General features: G+C 42.7%; 1 protein-coding gene across 1 annotated transcript in view; it reads left to right on the plus strand.

Annotated features, from left to right (window-relative positions):
• The first annotated feature begins 2 nt into the window (after positions 1–2).
• The window catches only part of atad3 (ATPase family AAA domain containing 3), a 59,507-nt gene continuing 37,132 nt past the window's right edge, over positions 3–22,377 (plus strand). Inside the window, exons 1-10 of the mRNA XM_072586505.1 lie at positions 3–248; positions 495–571; positions 3,765–3,866; positions 4,409–4,468; positions 8,687–8,756; positions 10,050–10,215; positions 13,559–13,628; positions 18,955–19,110; positions 20,679–20,735; positions 20,878–21,003. Coding sequence (XP_072442606.1) covers positions 32–248; positions 495–571; positions 3,765–3,866; positions 4,409–4,468; positions 8,687–8,756; positions 10,050–10,215; positions 13,559–13,628; positions 18,955–19,110; positions 20,679–20,735; positions 20,878–21,003 — 1,101 coding nt within the window. The 5' untranslated portion in view covers positions 3–31. The remainder of the gene's footprint in view (positions 249–494; positions 572–3,764; positions 3,867–4,408; positions 4,469–8,686; positions 8,757–10,049; positions 10,216–13,558; positions 13,629–18,954; positions 19,111–20,678; positions 20,736–20,877; positions 21,004–22,377) is intronic.

Below are 22,377 nucleotides of genomic sequence, written 5' to 3' on the forward strand. Positions count from 1 at the left end.
TCACCGCACCGAGCCGCGTGCGGGAGTCGCCATGTCTTGGATCTTTGGTTTGAACAAGGGGAGCCAGCAGCCCGGCTCCGGTGACACGGGATCCCCAGTACCGCCCGTGCCCCCAGCCTTACCCCCTGCCGGAACCGGTGGGGGTAGCGATGGCTCTGACCGCGACCGGCATAAGGACAAATGGACCAACTTCGACCCGACCGGCCTGGAACGCGCGGCCAAGGCGGCCCGGGACCTGGACTCATCCCGTGAGTGACCCGAAAGCCGGGGACCCGGGCTTAGTGAGGCCTCGATTATAGGTCTGAGGGCATAGGCAGCCTCCAAAAGCCCCGTGTCCTGAAACGGATTCCCCTTGAATTATTCGGACGGTGGGTCGGCCTATGACCTTCAGCCTGCTTGTGGGCGGTGGGCTCAGTCTGACTGCTGGAGTCCGGCTGGCCATCTTCTCCAAATTCCACTTACTTGTCCGCTCTTTCTTTCTTTCCTTCTTTCAGGTCACGCCAAGGATGCCCTGGATCTCTCTCGTCTACAGGAGCAAACCCTCCAAATGGAGCATCAAAGCCGCATCAAGGTAATGGAACACACGGATCGAAGTTTGGGAGTTGGGAGGGAGTGGTGCGATGCAAAGAGCCAGCTCTGAAGGGCCTCCGGAGTGGAGACAGGGTCGGCGGGGGGGGGGGGGGGGATCTTGCTGCGATCGGGCAGTTGTAGGACAGGCGAAAGTCCTTAAGCACAGCAGGCCAGGCAGCATCCGAGGAGCAGGAAAGTTGACGTTTCGGGTAAAAGCCCTTCATTAGGATTGAAGCGGGGAGCCGAGACGGTTGGAGAGTTAAATGGGAGGGGATGGGGTGGGGAGAAGGTAGCTGAGAGGGCAGTAGGTGGATGGAGGTGGGGGTAAGGGTGATAGGTCAGAGGGGAGGGTGGTGCAGATAGGTGGGAAGGAAGATGGACAGATGAGACAGGTCATGAGGGTGGTGCTGATCTGGAAGGTTGGAATGGGGTAAGGTGGGGGGAGGGGAATGAGGAAACTGGTGAAATCCATATTGATGTCATGGAGTTGGCGGGTCCCAAGGTGGAAGATGAGGTATTCTTTCTCCAGGCGTTGTGTGGTAAGGGAGTGGCGATGGAGGAGGCCCAGAACCTGCATGTCCTCGACAGAGTGGGAGGGGGAGTTGAAGTGTTCAGCCATGTGGCAGTGGTGTCGGTTGGTGCGGGTGTCCTGGAGATGTTTTCTGAAGCGTGGGCCTGACGCAGTAGTCACGGAGGGAACAGACTTTACTGAAAGCAGATGGGGTGGGGAGTGAAATATATCTCTGGTGGTGGGGTCAGTTTGTAGGTAGTGGAAATGGCAGAGGATGATGCAATGTATTTGGAGGTTGGTGGGGTGGAAGGTGAGGACTGAGGGATTCTGTCTTTGTTGTGGTTGGAGGGGTGGGATTTGAGGGTAGAGGTGCAGCAAGTGGGTGAGATGTGCTGGAAGGCATCATCAACCACATGGGAGGGGGATTTGCGGTCTTTAAAGAAGGAGGCTATCTAGTGTGTTGTATGGTGGAACTGGTCCTCCTGGGAGCAGATGCAGCAGCGGTACTGGGAATAAGGGATAGCATTTTTGCAGGAGGCAGGGTGGGAAGATGTCTAATCCAGGTAGCTGTGGGAGTCAGTGGGTTTGTAGAAAATATCAGTGTTGAGTCGGTCACCATTGATGGAGATGGAGAGGTCCAGGAAGGGGAGAGAGGTGTCAGAGATGTCTGGGTGAATTTAAGGTTGGGGTGGAATGTGTTGAAGTTGATGAACTGTTCAACCTCCTCGTGGGAGCACAAGGTGGCATCAGTGCAGACATCAATGTACCGGAGGAAGAGGTGGGGAATGGCACCGGTGTAACTGTGGCAGATAGACTGTTCCATATAGCCGACAAAGAGATAGACATAGCTGGGGCCCATGCGGGTGCCTGTGGCTACCCCTTTCTCCTGGAGGAAGTGGGAGGATTCAAAGGAGAAATCGTTTAGGGTGAGGACTAGTTCAGCCAAACGAATAAGAGCGTCAGTGGAAGGGTACTGGTGGGGACGTCAGAAGAGGAAGAAATGGAGGGCTTAGAGGCATGGCGGATGGAGTTGTCGAGGGATTGGATGTCCATGGTGAGGATGAGGCGTTGGTGGACAGGGAAACGGAAGTCTTGGAGGAGGTGGAGAGTGTGGTGTCCCGAATGTATGTGGGGAGTTTCTGGACCAGGGGGATAGGACAGTATCGAGATATGTGGAGATGAATTCGGTGGGGTGGGAACAGGCTGAGACGATAGGTCAGCCAGGATAATCAGGCTTATGGATCTTGGGTAGGAGGTAGAACAGGGCGGTGCAGGGCTCCCAAACTGAGGTTGAAAGCTGTGAGTGGGAGATCCGCTGAGGTGAGGAGGTTGCCTGGGAGGCGATGGTTCAGCCGGGGAAGGAGAATTTCAGAATTTAGAGGTTGAAAAGAGTAGTGACCCTTCTGCAGGGTCTATCAGTAGGTGGAGACTTAATTCCTCTTACAGTTTACTCAGCAGATCCACCCTTTGGAGAGATGGTATAGCATTCACTAGTGACTCTGTGAACTGTATTTTGGACTATAACGTGGGCTTTAAAGTTTGATTTAACTAGTTGGATGTTGTTTACCTTGAATATGTTCAGGAGAGAATGGAGTTGTTCATGTGCAGTGTTTCACATTTTAAAAGCACCACTGGTTTGGGGCATGAGTAGGGTTCTTAATGTTTAGAGCAACTTTGTTGCCTTTTGTTTGCTAGTCACTCATGCATAAAAGTAAGTCTCAAATGCAGTTTTGTCCAGTCGCCTTCCTACAACTCTGATTTACAAAATGTATAATTTTTTCACAATCATGCAGCACCGAAACAGGCACCAACTAGTCCATGCTGACTGTAATCCCAAACTAAACTAGTGCCACCTGCCTCTGCTTGGCCCATATCTCTCCAAACATTTCTTATTCATGTACTTACCTGAACTGTCTTTTAAAAGTTATAACTGTACCTGCATCCACCACTTCCTCTGGAAGTTCAATCCACACGTGAACCACTCTGTATGAAAGAATTGCCCCATATGTCTTTAAATCTTTTTCCTTTTACATTAAAAAGCCCCCTTGTCTCGAAATCCTGCATCCTAGGGTAAAAGGTGCCTGCTATTCACCTTATCTAAACCTCTCGTTATTTTTAAAATCTCTATAAGGTTACGTTTTGACCTTCTAATTCTCTTGTGAAAAATGTCCATTCCTGGTAAATCTCTTCTGGACGCTGTCCAGCTTAATAATATATTTCCAATAACAGGGAGACCAGAACTGGACATAGTACTCCAGAAGAGGCCTCAACATTATCTTGTGCAATCTAAGCATGATATCCCAACTCCTATACTCAAAAGTTCTGACCAGTGAAAGCAAGCATGCTAAATGCCTTCTTAACCACCCTATCTACGTGTGATGCAAACTTTTAAGGAATTATGTATCTGAGCCCTGAGATCTTTGTTCTACAAAACTGCCCAAGTCTCCATTTTTAATTGTGTAAGTCTTGTCTTTGTTTTACCAAAATGCAATACCTCGCTTTTATCCAAATTAAATTCTTATTTGCCACGCCTCAGCCCATTAAACCAGTTGATCCCGGTCTCTATCTAATCTTAGATACATATTTCTAAATTTTGGTGGATATGTTGAAGCTGTTGATGCCTCTAAATTTATTCCTGACTTGTTCTGCTGACACATTACATTTTTTGTGATTCTGCTTGCAGGAATATGAAGCTGCTGTGGAACAACTGAAAAGTGATCAAATCAAAGTTCAGGGAGAAGAGAAGCGGAAAACACTGGCTGAAGAAACAAGGCAACACCAGGCAGTAAGTATTTGCAGTTAAAATAGTTTTTCTGGGTTGCAAGGAATGGATGTCTAAACTGAATGAAGTTAATGCCTACAAGTTCATTAAGAGCCAAGTGTCCTGAGTCATTTGTGCTAGGCTCCTAGAAATTGGTAAAAACAGAATTTACAGATACCTGGCAGTGGATTATATCACTGCCTGAGGGCATTCCCATGCGTCCCTGAGCTGAGGGAAATGCTTGCAAGCGTGAGCTGTGGTTTAGTAGAGTGCACAGAAGAAGAATGTTTGATAATAGTAAATTTCTGCACACACACTACATATTATATAAATGTCAAGTTTTAAACTTGAGAATTCAGGCCAAATACTTTGTTATTAATTGAATTCCTTCACAAATGGTGTAACAACTTCAATTAGATCAGGATTTAATTGATATTAATCTAACATTTCTTTTGATAAGAGGTAGTGTGACTGGCTTTTCTTATATTTGTCAGAAATAGATAAAGTACACTGAGATTGTCATTTGTTTTAAGCCCACAGATTAAATTTGGCATCTTGTTTTACAGCGAGCTCAGTATCAGGACAAACTAGCAAGACAGCGATATGATGACCAACTTCGCCAGCAGGTAAGCGGGCATGAAGTCCTAGGTAATTTTGTATGGAGATGGAGGGCTGAGTGATTGAAGCTCTGGAAATGTAATCAATCTTTTAAAAGCTTTCCTTCTTTCTAAATATAAAAAGAACAGAGTTCTAAAACCAGGCAGAAGAGTGCCATAGCAAATTGCATAAGTAATAACTCACATCAAATAGAATGCAAAGGTCTTTTATAAATGCGCAATTAGTGAAAGGATGGTTGAGGAGAAAATGGAACCAATTAGAGACTGACAAGGAGGCAAAGAGCATAAATGAGTGATTTAAGTGAGTACTTTTTGTACCAGAGCAGAAGATGCTGGCAAAGTAGTAATTAAAGATGAAGGCAATAATGATTTTGGATGGAAAACATAGATAAAGAGCATGTGCTTCAAATGTTAGCAGTCTTTAAAAAAGAAACGTCACGGAATGGATAGGATGCATTCTAGTTTACTGAAGGATGTGTGGTTGGAAGCTGTGGCCAAAACCTCAGAAGTTTTCCGGTCATTCTTGTTCTCTGAAACTGTCTCAGACTGGAGAACTACAAGTGTTGCACTCTTGTATAACAAACAGTGAAAGAGTGAATCCAGCAAATGAGCAATTTGCATGATGTTGGTGATGGGGCAGCTTTTAATCGATAAATGTCAGGACTCAGTTGCCATTTTGCGCGTCAGTAAAATTTTGTTTGAAGCCAGCTGCTGTTTTGACTAACTCAATTGAGAGTTCTTCAGATTAATGGAGGGTTTTTTTTTGAAGATGGTGTTTCATGTGTATGTAGACGTGCAAAGAATCTTTTGAAATACAATGTGATAGACAAATTAATAAAATTAACCTCTGTTAAATTGATGGAAACATGCATCCAAACTTGACTAAAAGACAGAAAGCAAAGAATAGTAGTGTGCAGTTGTTTTTCATAGTACTACATAGTATTAAGTTAGAATTAGAATCCCTACAGTGTGGAAACAGGCCCTTTGGCCCAACAAGTACACACCAACCCTCACAAGAGTAACCCACCCAGACCCATTCCCCTACCCTGTATTTACCCCTGACCTACACATCCCTGAACACCATAGTCAATTTAGCATGGCCAATTCACCTTACCTTTACAACTTTGGATTGTGGGAGGAAACCGGAGCACTTTAGTAGACAGATTATCATATCAAAGTTTGCAGGTGGCACGAAACTCCAAAATATGGTAAACGGTAAAGAGTATCATACAGAAGACTCAAGGAAAACAGACTGGTGAGACAAGTAAACATGTGGTGATTGAGATTTAATGCTGTGAAGGGTAAAACTGTTTGTTTTATGGGGAAGATTGAGGAAAGACAATATGAATAGTACAATTTAAAAGCCGGTGCATGAACATCGATACTTTGGAGTGGGTATTCATAAATCTTTGAAAAGACAGGATAAGCTGAGAGGGCTTTCTTTTTAAAGGAAAGTGAATTGGACCAATAGATTTATTAATGAAAGCATAAAATACAAAAATGAGGATGTAATGCTAAATCTTTGTGTAGCACTGGTTTAAACCCCTCAGCTGGACAGTTGACTCTCAAGAAGATGTCTTGGAGAAATTTACTAATGTAGTGTCATTGTCCAAGGACTGGAGAAGATTGATCTCCTTTATATAATGGTTAAGAACGGATTCAGTATTGCTATTCAAAATAATGACTGAGTTTTAAAGGGTACGTGAGAAGTAACTTTGCAGTGTTAGGTTCCCAAGGTTTCGTGCATGAAATGCAATTTGCACACACCAGCTTCTGCAAACAGTCAAAGTTTATTAAAGCCTGTACAAGCTTGGTGACCCATTTTGACACTCTTCGCAGGTATGCGAAGTCAAGTCAAAAAGGCCCTGAACAAAGGAAAACACATCCACTTTGTACAGGTCAGTTGGTAATGCCAACAGGTACTCTGGCCACCGCTGTAACCCCCCCCCCCCCCCCCTCCAAACAACCACGTTACTCCAGGTACACCAGTAGGATGAGGCCATCCTTGGAGATAATGTAAATATAAATGCCCTAATCCTGGGGAGTCGTTACGCAAATGATTTCCTGTATCATTGTCTTGGGGAATCAATGTAGATGTGCTATGTCCTAGCTTCAAGGTGTCACCTGCAAACAAATTCTGAATCTGCTGCTCCCCCAGACAGTGTAGATGTCATATGCTTCAGTATCAGCGAATGACTATGAAAGCGTTTCTGAATGCAAGGTACTGAATGATAATAGCAGAAGAGTATTAGTAAATGACTGGCTATATGAAGTGTGAGTCACTCACATTCCTGCATGAATGTTGTCCTCGCCCACTTCCGGAATATTCAGCTTCTGGAGAAAGGCAGTAAAGTTGAACCCTTGAACCATTACATTAATGTCCAGAGAGATAGTACAATTTAAACTTTTAACATTGCAATAGGATAGTGACAAGAATACATCCGTTTAAGATGGTTGACAAAGGAACCAAATGCAACGCACAAACTTATTACGCACCAAGTTATTAGGGTGGCAGTGGAACTAGCATGCAAAGGAGAATTTCATGAAGGATTGAAGGGAAAATGTGCAAGGCTACAGGGAACAAGTACGGGAATTGGTCTAATTGTATCACAGTTATCGAAGAGCAAACGACATCCTGTGCTGTGCCATTACGCGATTCATGTTCTCTCCTCTTTCTGGAAATCCAGAATCTGATTGACTTTATTTTTCCTGATATCATTTCAAGCATACACGTGTGTTGGTTAATGATTGGGGTGGAAAACCTGGTTGGCTTTTTCTGTTGCGCGCTTTCGCTCGTCATATATCCCTATGGGATGCTGAGTGCAGGTAACTCAACACAGGCCAGGGGTGGCATCATCCTAGCTTCTGTGATTTAGTGTTGCATTGCTTGGTATGTTCTTGGTCTTTGTGTGATTGAGCATAGCTAAGGATATGTGATGCATAGCTCAGTGTGATGCAGTGGTATGCTGGGCAATAAATATGCCTGCTGAGCCAGCGAAAGCACGCTAAAGCAGCAAGTCAACTTGTAGGGTCTCACTATGTAAATTCTATATGAAAAGAAGCCACTATCTGTATCATAGCATTAACAGTGTCACTTACAGCTAATGAGCTGCTGTTTGTGGTGTAGTCACTGTTGTAACATAGAAAATGTGGCAGAACATCATGCACAGCAAGATCCCAGAAATAGTGAAGTCGTAATGAATCCGATGTGTTTTACATTTGTTGGTTGAATTATAAATATTGGCTCAAACTCTGGGGGTAATATTGCTTTTCAAAATGGCACAGTGGGATTTTTTCCATCCATCCAAGTAAGAACTCAGTGCTTTGATTTTAATATTTTGTCTGAGAAAAGGCATGTCTGTCTGAATCTTAATTCTTAACCTGACTCTAAAGACGAGTCATGCTGTGGATGAATCACAGCTGGCATGTCATGTATTACAATACCAACATCTGACACCAGAGGAGGCTAGAACGCGTGTCAATGAATCTCTTCAGCATGAAGTACGCATACTCAGTACTGCTACCAAGTCCTGTGTGGGGCAGCTGCGTACAGTGTAGTCACTGAAGTCCCAAAAAGCTGCTGGATTTATAAACAGTTTTAAGTTTGTTTGAGGAAGATGGCAGATTGTATAATGTTAGATCCATGAGATTGGAGCATCCAGTTGACACTGTTTAAAACTTGAATTGCCCTCTGAAGGCAACGTACTGAAATCAGGACAGTCTGATACTGTCAGTTGATGCTGACAGTCCCAGCAATAAGTCCTTTTTTTTAGAACAAGATATCATATCGTTATGCATGAGGAAGATCATTTGGCATTTTAAAAAATTCATTCAATGCTTGAGGGTGTCACTGGCTAGGCCTGCATTTATTGCCCATCCCTGATTGTCGAGTGGGAAGTTAACAGTGTTGTGGGTCTGGAATCACGAGTAGACCAGATCAAGCAAGGATGACTGTTTCCTTCCCTAAGTGACATTCGTGAACCAGATGGGATTTTCCAACAATCGTCAAATGGATTTGTGGTCGTCATTAGACTCTTGATTCCAGATTTTGATTTTATTGAATTCAAATTCCACCATCTGCTGTGGAGGTTAACTATCACGATTTAGCAATACCTGTGCCAGTATGGCTCTTGAGCTGAAATGTTGCAGTGCTTCACCAGATAAATGATTAATGGACAAGGCAATAAGCATTGTCATTTCAAACCAATTATTCTGTGTTTTTATTAGCAATTATTGAATGAGGAGAATTTGAGGAAACAGGAGGAATCTGTTCAGAAACAGGAATCTATGCGAAGAGGTAAGGTATTACAGTTATATTCTCGATCAATTTATACAGATTAATTTTGTTAAAATTCAGATTCACTTTTAATCTTGAATTGGTTGCTCCTTTTTAAATTGAATGAAAATTGTTCAATATTAATCTGGTCCAATATGAGAGCTGTGCAGGATTGGAGAGATAGAGAGTAATGAATTGAACGCTGTTCACTTCTGATGTTAAGACAATCTGAAAGGAACCTGCTTCCAGCGAGCTGCCGAATTTCACCAGGTTCCGCATCCCCTTCACCCCCCCCCCCCATCTTATCCCAGTTCCAACCTTTCAGATCAGCACCGTCCTCATGACCTGTCCCATCTGTCCATCTTCCTTCCCACCTATCTGCACCACCCTCTCCTCCGACATATCACCTTTACCCCCACCTCCATCCACCTATTGCACTCTTGGCTAACTTCACTCACACACACACACACACACACATTTTTCTGTCCCTTCAGGCTGCTAATGTGGAGCTAATGGACAGCTAGCATTGGGCTGTTGTTTGTAAAGGGATACAGCAGTAATAGGTCAACTATCCTAATATTGGTGGGTGCAAATTATTGAAAATGTTCTGAGGGTCAGTGTTAATTGTCATCAATCAGGAACAAACAGGATAGGTTTATAAAACAGGGGAGTGAGTGGAAAGGCAGATAGCTAGAATAAAATCCCTGTTACCATTTTACAGGAAGAATGTGATCATATTGGAGACGGCATGGTGAATGTCACCAGGAGTAGAGAATTTTTAATTGAAGAAAGATGAAATAGGTTGGGGTAGATTCCTTTGGACAGCTGCCGGCTAAGAGGTGATTTAATTGAAATCTGTAGAACTCGAAATGCCTGGACAAGTGAATTTGCAAGACCCATTTTTGTTGCTGAGTTCAATATCCAAGGGAACGAAGATTTAAACTATTTGCTGTAAGGATTGGGGAGTATTGATGGAAGTTAATTAATCCAGTGAATGAGAGAGTTCTGGCTTTCAGTATCTGAAAGGGTGGTAGAGATAGAGAAGACCCTCTTCACATTTAAAACTGCCTGAATACATATGTGAATCACCATAACCTTCAAGCCTACAGATTAAACAAAAGAGCTGGAAAGTGGAATTCAGCTGAATAGTTCCTTTAGGGATAATAGAAACACAGTCGACTGAATGAAGGTTTTTTTTCCCTATGATACTAATAATTGTGTCCAGCATTAAGAAGTTTCTCTTTATAAACTTGAATATTCAGTTCCCCAGCCATGGTGAATGGTATTGTTTTGATCTATCTTTCCCCACTGTAGCCACCATTGAACACGAGATGGAGCTCCGACACAAGAATGAGATGCTTCGAATTGAGGCTGAAGCTAAAGCCCGTGCGAAGGTTGAGCGAGAGAATGCTGATCTGATCAGAGAACAGATCCGTTTGAAAGCTGCAGAGCATCGTCAGACTGTCCTTGATTCCATTAAGTAAGTGTTAGGTAGAGAGAAGGAACGTGACTGATCAGTTATCTCTCTCCCTCATCAAACCATTGCATTTCTTTCCTTACCATCAATATCAGGGTCTGCTTTTATCTGCTGCCTTTGGTATTTACTGCCCGTTGAGGTGCAGTGACATTTTACAGATTAATAAAGATGCCCTCAAATGGATGATTAATGATAGTAATTAAAACGCCTGACATTGAACTGCCTATTCTAGATCTGAGTGACTCATTGTTTGCTGAAGAAATTAACACTTCCTGGCCACCTAACGTTTGAGCATTAAAATCTGACTCTAATCTTGCGATTCTCCTCTCATTAAGAAAAAACAGCTGCTACTTTTACGACCATAACCCCCTCTCATATTAGACCAGAATTTACCTCACTGTAGTTACTGGAGGTGTATTGAGTAAGATCCATTGTTAAGAACTACCAACTATTCCATGCTTGGATAATGAGAAATGGGTTGGAATCAATATATAGACATTCAGCTCCTGGAGCCTTTATCTGCTTTTTGATATGATCATGGTTGATCTCACTTAGATCTCATACCACTCTCCATAACCCTTCAGTCTGTTAGCAAAGAAAAACCTGTCTATCTCCTCCCTAAATTTACTCAATGTCCCGCCATACACCACTGTCTGGGCAGTAAATTCCACAGTATCACGAGCCTTTAAGAGAAGTAATTTCTCCTCATTATTTTAAATCTGCCATCCCTTATCTGAAAACTATGTTCTAGATTGGGCTACAAAAACGTAGAAGTAACCTTATTGGTTGTGTGCACTGGCATTACCAATCTCTGTCCCCACTTATCATGGAAACTGCTTTTGTAAACCTGCCACGCTGTACAACGATTGATAGATGTCTGGATGTTAAGGATAAAGTGCTGTGGGGTAGTGCAAGAAAATAACTGAGTGGAAATCAGCTATGATCCATTGAATGATAGAGCAGGCGCGAGGGTCATTTTACTGAAGACTGAATTGTGTCTGCGTGTCTACATTATTTGTCCTTTGTTCCTTACACCCCTTACACTTGAACATTCCGTTCAGTCTTTATGTTGTGTATGCAATGCCACAGAAGACTCATGGGTTGCTCAGTAAGTATCTAAACCCTTTGGTATAGTAGTTGGTTAGAGCATACTTGCTCTCTAAATGACCTCCTTCTCATCGTCGCAGGTTCCTAACTGACTGAGAGTAAGCTAAGTGCATCGATTTCAGTTGTGGGGAGATTGATGCTTTTCTACTCATGGTTTGTGGAGTCATGTCGCAGTGATGTATTAATTTACTGGACTGAAATTGCAAAATGTGTTGCTTTACATATAGACTGGCAGGCAGGAAAGTGGATTTCAGCTGTCACGGAGTCAAGGAGTTGTGCAACTTGGAAACAGACCCTTCAATTCAACCAGTCCATCTATAAGTGATAGATATAGGACAGATGTTAGAAGTAGTTTCTTTACTCCGAGACGTAGAGGCGTGGAATGCCCTGCCAGCAACAGTAGTAGACTCAGGCAGCATCAAAGGAGCAGGAGAATCGATGTTTCGGGCATAAACCCTTCTTCAGGCTTATGCCCGAAACGTTGATTCTCCTGCTCCTTTGATGCTGCCTGACCTGCTGCGCTTTTCCAGCAACACATTTTTAAGCTCTGATCTCCAGCATCTGCAGTCCTCACTTTCTCACAGTAGTAGACTCGCCAACTTATGGGCATTTAAATGGTCATTGGATGAAAATGGAATCATTTAGGTTGGATGGGCGTCAGATTAGTTTCACAGGTCAGCGCAACATCGAGGTTCTGTATAGAGTCATAGAGATGTACAGCATGGAAATTGACTCTTCGCTCCAACTCATCCACACCGACCAGCTATCCTAATCTGATCTAGTCCCATTTGCCAGCAATGAGCCCATATCCCTCTAAACTTTTCCGATCCATGTATCCATCCAGATGCTTTTCAATGTTACACATACCTCTGCCACTTCCTCTGGCAGTTCATTCAATACATGCACCAGCCTCTGCATGAAAGAGTTGTCCTCAGATCCCTTTTAAATCTTACCCCTCTCAATTTAAACTGATGCCTTCTAGTTTTGGGCTCCCCCATCCTAGGAAAAGACCTTGTTTATCCATCCAATCTATGCCCGTCATCATTTTATAAACCTCTATAAGGTCACCCCTCAGCCTCTGATGCATTATGGAAAATAGCCTGAGTCTATTCAGCCTCTCCCTATAGCCCGAACTCCAATTTTCCAAGCTCGCCAGCATCCTTGTAAATCTTTTCTGAACCCTTTTAACAACATATTTCCTATAGCATGGAGACCAGAATTGAATGCAGTGTTTTAAAAGTGGCCTAACCGATGTCCTGTTTGGCTGAAAAATGACATCCCAACTCCTACACTCCATGCACTGACCAATGACAGCAAGCATGCCAAATGCCTCGTCCAACACCCTATGTTAATTGTTTTATATCTGTTCAATTTTGGGTCCAAAACATTAGGTGTAGCTCTGGAGACACTACAGCATCAAACTGTAATGGGAATGTGGAAACAACATAGTGAAGTTTGATCTCTCAAACATTTGGATTCACATTCTGTGTGTGTAAATATGAACAACATGCCATTCCCGGTTTGTTGTCCTGTTACCTGCAGAGGTGAGTCCTCTGTAACCTATTGCTGCTTTCCCTTGAATTATTTATACATCGAATTTTACAGCATAAAATTTGCAGTTCGGCCCAACAGGTCTGTGCTGGTGTTTCAGCCTGATATGTGCTTCTTCCAACTTTATTTATCTCACCCTTACTATATTGTTAACAATTGTTTGCAGGCATAAGTAGCTGTGTTGCACATGTTCAGTATTGAGATCAGAAATTCAGGAAAGTGCATCTACCTTGAGATACATAGTGATTATACCCATAAAATTAGAAGCTGTTTAATCTTAAAAATGTAGGCAAAGATTGCTTTAAGTTTCATGCATTGAATTTTTCCACTGGTTGTAAGGTATTTAGAGATTTAGGCTCAGATTTGTTCCATTCATAAAAATAATAGTGTCTTGATTGAAAATGTAATTCATGACTTTAGCAGCAAGGCAAGAATAACAGGACTGGTTTCACAATGTATAATCTGATAGAAGTTTTGATTTGTTCACTTTGAACGAGCATGACTGAGCAAACCTTTGCTTGCCTGTTTCTAAGTCAGTGAGATGTAATGTGATCACTGTCCCAAAAGCTTTCATTTATTTCCTGCAGTCTGTTTTATTTCCCAAGAGACTGTGACTGTTTCCATTTCTTTGCAGCTGTTCGTGATGTTTTGAGTTGTGGTGATTGTTCTATTTTGTTCTTTCACTCAGGACAGCTGGTGCAGTGTTTGGAGAAGGATTCCGTGCATTTGTTTCCGACTGGGACAAAGTGACAGCTACAGTAAGTGAGAGTGCGGTTGGAAGTTGTAATATTTCTTGGACACGTGTGGACTCTCTAGGGTGCCAATAAATGAAAACAAATGCTTAATTATTGTCGTTGTCCGCAATCACTCACTAACGGTACGGTGGCACAGTGGTTAGCACTGCTGCCTCACAGCGCCAGAGACCCGGGTTCAATTCCCGCCTCAGGCGACTCTGTGTGGAGTTTGCACATTCCCCCGTGTCTGCGTGGGTTTCCTCTGGGTGCTCCGGTTTCCTCCCACAAACCAAAAATGTGCAGGTTAGGTGAATTGGCCATGCTAAATTGCCCGTAGTGTTAGGTGAAGGGGTAAATGTAGGAGTATGGGTTTGGGTGGTATACGCGTCGGCGGTTCGGTTTAGGAGATTCTGTGCCACTGGTCATGGGTTCTGTAGGTCCTTGTATGGCTGATGAGGTCTTTCCTAGAGCCATATCTCCACCTACACTTTTGGCAGGTGTTTCTAGGAGGTAGAAGCGGTCCTTGGCCTTGAGATCATTAACATTCCTTTCTCCGGTGCCTTTTCCATACTTCTTGCTGAAGTGTGTTCACAATGAATGAGTTGTACTGCTGGGTCAGTTAAGTGTAAGTAAGATTTTGGATCATCTTGTATACTTGATTTACTTGCCACCATCAAGGCAAAGCTAAGTAGTAAATACCCAGATATTGTGTCGAGATAGGTCTTGAGACTGAAGCTGGCATCGTAGGATTAAGTTTTTGGAGAAATTGTTCCAAGAGTTATGAAAAGAAATGTTTGAGAGGAGTTTGTAAAAGCAAACAAAATGCATTGAGTTGATGCAAACAATCTGCAATATTCTATCAGTTTATGCTCTGTGCTAGAGCAAATGAATATATGTTAAAACTAAAGAAAAATACATTTTCCTGTTAAGGTCAGAAAGGCAAAATATTTAGAATGATTGAAGAAATTAAACTGCATTTATTTCAATGCAAGGGGAAGGCAGATGAACTGAGGGCATGGTTACGAACATGGGACTGGGATATCATAGCAATTACAGAAACATGGCTCAGGGATGGGCAGGACTGGCAGCTTAATGTTCCAGGATACAAATACTACAGGAAGGATAGAAAGGGAGGCAAGAGAGGTGGGTGGGTGGCGTTTTTGATCAGGGATGGCATTACAGCTGTGCTGAGAGAGGGTATTCCTGGAAATATATCCAGGGAAGTTATTTGGGTGGAACTGAGAAATAAGAAAGGGATGATCACCTTATTGGGATTGTATTATAGACCCCCTAATAGTTAGTGAAATTGAGAAACAAACTTGTAAGGAGGTCTCAGCTATCTGTAAGAAAATAGGGTGGTTATGGTAGGGGATTTTAACTTTCCAAACATAGATTGGGACTGCTATAGTGTTAAGGGTTTAGATGGAGAGGAATTTAAGTGTGTACAAGGCAATTTTCTGACTCAGTATGTGGAATATACCTACTGGAAAAGGTGCAAACCTTGACCTATTCTTGGGAAATAAGGTAGGGCAAGTGACTGAGATGTCAGTGGGGGAGCACTTTGGGGCCAGCGACCATAATTCTATTAGCTTTGAAGTAGTGATGGAAAAGCATAGACCAGATCTAAATTGGAGGCTGGCAAATGTTGACGGTCTGAGGCAAGAACTTTCAAAGCTGATTGGGCGCAGATGTTCACAAGTAAAGGGACGGCTAGAAAATGGGAAGCCTTCAGAAATGAGATAACAAAAGTCCAGAGGCAGTACATTCCTGTTAAGGTGAAAGGAAAGACTGGTAGGTGTAGGGAATGCTGGAAGCCTAAAGAAATTGAGAGTTTGGTTAAGAAAAAGAAGGAAGCATATGTCAGGTATAGACAGGATAGATCGAGTGAATCCTTAGAGTATAAAGGCAGTAGGAGTATACCTAAGAGGGAAATTAGGAGGGCAAAAAGGGAATGTGAGACATCTTTGGCAAATAGAGCTAAGGAGAATCCCAAGGGTTTTTACAAATACATTAAGGACAAAAGGGTGACTAGGGAGAGAATAAGGACCCTCAAAGATCAGCAAGTCAGCCTATGTGTTGAGCCACAGAAGATGGGGGAGATATTAAATGAGTATTTTGCATCAGTATTTACTGTGGAAAAGGACACGAAAGATATAGAATGTGGGGAAATAGATGGTGACATCTTGCAAAATGTCCACATTACCGAAGAGGAAGTGTTGGATGTCTTGAAACGCATAAAAGGTGGATAAATCCCCCAGGACCTGATCAGGTGTACCCTAGAACTCTGCGAGAAGTTAGCAAAGTGATTGCTGGGTCTCTTGCTGAGATATTTGTATAATCGATAGTCACAGGTGAGGTGCCGGAAGACTGTTTAAGAAAGGTGGTAAGGACGAGCCAGGGAACTATAGACCAGTGAGCCTGACGTCGGTGATGGGCAGGTTGTTGGAGAGAACCCTGGGGGGCAAGATGTGCATGCATTTGTAAAGGCAAGGACTAATTAGGGATCGTCAACATGGCTTTGTGCGTGGGAAATCAAGTCCCATAAATTTGATTGAGTTTTTTGAGGAAGTAACAAAGAAGATTGATGACGGCACATGAGGTCTATGTGGATAAAAGCAAATTCCAATGTTCCAGTTCCCATGCCCACATGTCTGTCCTTGGCCTGCTGCAATGTTCCAGTGAGGCTCAATGCAAACTGGAGGAACAGCATCTCATCTTCCGAGTAGGCATGTTACAGCCTGCCTGTCTCAATACTGAATTCAACAACTTCAGATGATTATCCCATCTCGACTCCTCTGTTTTCATTCTGCTTCATTAATTTTATCTTTTTAAAATTTTTTTTCACTGTTCTGTACATCGATACCCACGGGTGAGGTGGTGGAAGACTGGAGGTTGGCTAACATGGTTGGCTTACAAGGTGGTAAGGAAAAGCCAGGGAACTAAAGACTGGCGAGTCTCACATTGGTGGTGGGAAAGTTGAAAGAAACCCTGATGGACAGAATTTACATGTATTTGGAAAGGCACAAACTGATTAGGGATAGTCAACATAGTTTTGTGCATGGGCAATCATGGCTTGCTTACTTGATCGAGTTTTTTGAACAAGTAACAAAGAGGATTAATGAGGGTGCAGCAGTGGGCATGATCTATGCAGACTTCAATAGGGCGTTCAACAAGGTTCCTCAAAGTAAACCAGTTAGCAAGGTTAGATCACGTGAAATGCAGGGAGAACTAGCCATTTAGATACAGAAGTGGCTTGAATGTAGAAGATGGCGTGGTGATGAAGTGTTACCTTTTAGTCCGGAGGCCTGTGACCAGTGGTATGCCACAAGGATCAGTACAGGATCCACTGCTTTTCGTCATTTATATAAATGATTTGGCTGTGAACAAAGTAAGTTTGCAGATGGCACCAGAATTGGCAGTGTAGTGGACAGCAAAGAAGGTTACCTTTAGAGTGCAATGGAACCTCGATCAGATGAGCCTAAGGGCTGAGGAGTGGCAGGTGGAGTTTAATTTACAGGATATTGGTTCATCTTAGTTTTTGAATGCTGGATTTTCTGTGCCATGGATCTTTAGGACCAGAATGTGCCCTCCAGGCTGCAATGCGCTCTAACAATGGCTGACACAACATTAAATATAGAAGCAAAGTGTGGATTAATTTTCCCATCATGGATGACAGATAGCAATTACTGATAATTGGCGATACTAATTAGTGACTTAAAGGTGTGGGAGAAAGTGAGGACTGCAGATACTGGAGATCAGAGCTGAAAATGTGTTGCTGGAAAAGTGCAGCAGGTCAGGCAGCATCCAAGGAACAGGAGAATCGACGTTTCGGGCATGGGCCCTTCCTGAAGAAGGGTCCATGCCCGAAATGTCGATTCTCCTGCTCCTTGGATGCTGCCTGACCTGCTGCGCTTTTCCAGCAGACTTAAAGGTGTGTTAAGGCTTTAATTTTTTTTTTAAATTCTGTGTTCAACATGAATGCCTTCTCTTATTGAATGCTAAATATTTACCTTGTTTTGACTTGTGGTGTAAATTAAGTGGTTGTATTTGATCTGGGTGTGGAAGTTCCGTCTTGAATTATTGGTATGTGGACATATGAATCAGCAGAAAGTTTGACAATTACATAGTATTTGTTAATATTTATTTATGACAGCTTTATGTTGTAAATTATATTGTGTCCAATAGTCGTCCTGGGTGTAATTGAGAGATTGGGCTATAAACCTCTCAGTACAAGTGTAGTGATTGCCATTAATGTTGAGCATGCTCTTTTACTACAGAGGAACCTCAATTATCCAAATGTGATGGGTGGGCACTCTTTTGTCGAGATAATCGATTATTCGGTTAATGATGAAATGCCTTTCTTATGGGGCTCAGAGTTTTTAAAGTCGGCTCCCCATTCAGGAGACTAGCAGCAGCACACAGCATGTGTGCGACCCTGCCCACAATACAGCCCACTGCCCCCATCCAACACCGCCCCCCAATCCGGTCCACCCCCACCTTCCCCCCCCCCCCCCCCCCCACCTTTACATTTACGGCTAAGTAAAAGGGCAGGTTTTGTTTTGTTGTTGGGAGTTTGCTTAATTATTTGCTCTTGGAGCAGTGATTTGTTACTAATACTTCATTGAAATGGAAACAGTGCAGATTTTTAAAGTGGTGACCGTTTCAGAATTATACAGTATAAAACCAGTTGGTGCAAAACTAGTGAAAATTACATAAATACTTAATATAAGCTCAGTTTGTTGTTTTGGGCATTAATAATAACATTCCATTTCAGAACCTTAGCTCTCCTGTTCCTTCGAAGTTCCAAATAAACTCTGCTATACCTGCCCTCCATCATCCCTGTTTTCTCATTGGTTAAAAAACTAAGGCATGTTGTGCATGCTTTTGCAATTTTTAATTTATCCTTTTCCTGGTATCAGTTGACTTTCCTTGTTCACATTCTCTTCACAAGACTTTGAAGAGCAAAATCACCTAAGGAGCTGTGATTCTGCAATATCAAAATCAGTATTCAGAAGTTTGGTTCTGTAAGAAGGGTCAATGGAGTGGAAATTTTAACTCTGCTTTCTCTGCCAGACACTGAGTTTCTCCAGCAATTTCTGACTTTGAAGAGCAAGTTTGGTATTGTGTAACCATTGTTTTCTGATTAGTATCATTTTCTTTTATTATTTTGCTGACGTAGCATTGTGTGACTTGAGCCCTTGCTCTTTCCAATAGAGCAGAGTAAGGTTTCTGAGTGAGAACTGGTGCTTTCTAAATTCAAAGTGTTGAATTGTTGTGCCTTCCTCCAAGAAATGGCTGTAACTCATTATGTGGTCCAATTTTTTTTCCTACTATTGTTTCATCTTTTCAGGTGGCTGGGCTCACACTCCTGGCTGTTGGCGTTTACTCTGCCAAGAATGCTACAGGAGTCGCTGGGAGATACATTGAGGCCCGACTGGGAAAACCATCCCTGGTTCGCGACACCTCCCGTATCACATTAGTGGAAGCATTGAAGCACCCGATCAAAGTAAGGTGGCTTATTGATATATTTCCCTCTTCACCCTATCCGCTTTCTGCAAAGACCGTTCCCTCCGTGACTACCTGGTCAGGTCCACACCCCCTAACAACCCACCCTCCCTTCCTGGCACCTTCCCCTGCCACTGCAGGAATTGCCCACACCTTTTCCCCTCTCCCCCATCCAAGGCCCAAAGAAGCCTTCCATCAAAGTTTCACTCGCACGTTCACCAATGTAATTTATTGAATCCGTTATCCCGATACGGTCTCCTTTACATTGGGGTGACTGGGCGCCTTCTCGAAGAGTGCTTTAAGGAACATCTCTGGGACATCCGCACCAATCAACCCCACTGCCCCATGGTTGAACATTTCAACTCCCCCCTCCCACTCTGCCGAGGACATGCAAGTCCTGGGCCTCTCCACCGCCATTCCCTCACTGCTCGACGCCTGGAGGATGAACACCTCATCTTCCGCCTCGGAACACTTCAACCCCAGAACATCAATGTGGACTTCACCAGTTTCCTCATTTCCCCCCCAACCTTACCCCAGTTCCAACCTGCCAGCTTAGCACCATCCTTGTGACCTGTCCTGCCTGCCAATCTTCCTTCCCACCTATCCGCTGCACCTCCCTCTCCGACCGATCACCTTTATCCCCACCTCCATCCACCTATTGCACTCTTAGCTATCTTCTCCCCAGCCCCAACCCCCTCCCATTTATCTCTCCACCCCAGAGGCTCCCTGCCTCATTCCTGATGAAGGGCTTTTGCCCAAAACATCGATTTTCCTGCTCCTTGGATGCTGCCTGACCTGCTGTGCTTTTCCAGCACCACTCTAATCTTGACTTATTGCAAAGTCCAGTAAGCTTCAGTAATTGTTACTGAACAAAGTTCAGGCCTAGACTGATGTTATTGCTGTACCTCAATTATGAGAATCAGTGGCATTATGAAATCCTGAAGAAAGAATAGCAATAGAATGTCAAATGATGCATGTGACAAGTGTTCCATTTGTGTTGGGTGGGCGGGAGGGTAGCATGTCGCAACCATTCACAAATGGGGAAACTCTGAATGGGGGTTGGTGGCAAATAGGGATGTGAATGTTTAAATTCACTCATGAGCAATGTGTATTTTAAAAGCTCTTGTTTTTATTACTTTCATCAGGCAAAGAGGGTATTTTAATCCGTTTGTTTAATCGGTGTGAGATGTCTGGTTTTCAACCAAATTTTGTAGTGTATAATGTAATTTAACATTGAGTTAACACTGAGTTTAAATAATAAACAGAATATCCCAGCACTGCAACTAAAATAAAACACATGCTGGAATTTCTCAGGCCAGGCAGTAATTATGGAAGGAAGTAGAGATAATGTTTCGAATGTTGATGGTCATTGACCTTAAGAGTTAGCTGCTTCAGTCTTTACAGCTGCTACCTGACATACTGAAAATTTCTGCTGTAGAGCCGGTGGTATTTTGCTTTTGTATTTCCTTGCCTTTAGGTATAAGAAGTGATGTAATGGGTTTTGCTTATTTGCTCTGTATGAACGATAATATTAATTGTGTAATTTAAACTGGATATGTTTTTCCTCAGGTTGGTAAGCGTTTGATGAGCAAGCCACAAGATGCGCTGGAGGGAGTGGTGTTGAGTGTGAGTTGCTCCATTCCTTTTCGGTTTTTTAAAATGTATGTAATATTTAATACATTCAGTTCTCTGTCTGGAGAACTGAATTGATTTATAATTTGATTCTCTGAATATATCATTTGTTCTCTATTCTTATTTCCATCCACAGCCCAAATTGGAGGAACGTGTCAGAGATATTGCCATTGCAACCCGAAACACCAAAAGCAACAAAGGACTATACCGAAATATCCTAATGTATGGGCCCCCAGGAACAGGGAAAACCCTCTTTGCCAAGGTACTGTTGTTTAGTGCGTGAGAGAGAAATTGGGAAAGGGGTGCTTCCTGTTTGTCTTTACATATCAGAATGTAGGATATTACAGTTAGGGAAATGGTGATTTTAGATTGCAGTGCAAAAAGGATAGATTCTTGGGCGAATAGATTAATAATGTTCAGTCCTTTATGAAAATTTCAGATAAACAGTAAATAAATTACACCCCGACAAAATTCTTCTTGCTCCCCTCCACCATCACCCTTCCTCTATCTTCTCTGCTGTAATTGATAATCTCTGAAAACTTGCTTTGAGCAACAGTAATTGCCATGCATAATCAATGAGCCAGTAGCCCTGGTATTCTCATTAAATGTACTGTTTAAGGCTATAAAATACTAAAGTATCATAGGCATGCAGCTTGAGGCAGTTATAGTAACATACTGTTTTATTGGTTCACTGTCAGTGTTAAAATAAGGCAGACCTTGCTTGTGTATGTGGTCTGTCATCTTGGGTTGTCCCAAAGCATTTTACATCCAAGTTATTACTCTGTGTACAGTCAATGTTGTAATGCAGTAACCAATTTCTGCAGTGAGGATCCATCATATAGATATTCAATTTGTGATTTATTTTTAGCAGTGCTAGTTTGCAACAAAAGCTTTTACAAAGAGACTAGGAGATCACTCATGCCTTTCTCGTTAAATAATATCATCAGATCTTTCATGTGTACCTGCACCGGCTGAGTTTAGAATCTTCTCTCTAGATGACAGTACTATAAAGATTGACTTTTGCCATAGCTGGAGCAGAGATGAGAACAAGTCAGGCAAACAAAGATGAAACATGATCCATTTTAAAAACTCATTGTGCATTGGTCTCATTTCTTCAAACTTTCTAGTGTGTTACTTGCTTTCTTGGCTTTTGTTAACCATGGCACGTGTTTCCAGAAGCAAATCTCCTTGCGTTTTATCATGACTTTCACTAAAGCAATTCATATAGTTTGTGTCACAGTTGCAAAAAAAAGTCATAGTGCACCTTTTGTGATTAAATTAATGGTATGTTGCCAGGTGATGGTGCGAAAGCTTTGCTCTGACTCTGCAGTGATATATCTCACAGGTGGTATTCCAGCTAAATGACAAATTAATTATCAGCAGTAGCTTTTCACCCAAAAGAGTGCAGTGTCTGAAAGGATTTCCACCATTATTCGAATGACTGAAATTTTCTAACTTTGCCTTAAACTTGCAATTTTCAATACTTTGCCTTGACATCAATTCACCAACACATTTGTTTTGGTTCAATGTGGAATACTCCAACTTGGCCTGGGATGCAGGCATATGTGAGGTGTTGATCATTTGTGATATTTGTCACCAGATATGCTCAGCAGGGGATTAATAATAACAGACTGCT

The sequence above is a fragment of the Chiloscyllium punctatum genome, chromosome 16 (genome assembly GCF_047496795.1).
Source record: "Chiloscyllium punctatum isolate Juve2018m chromosome 16, sChiPun1.3, whole genome shotgun sequence".
Taxonomy (NCBI): Eukaryota; Metazoa; Chordata; class Chondrichthyes; order Orectolobiformes; family Hemiscylliidae; genus Chiloscyllium; species Chiloscyllium punctatum.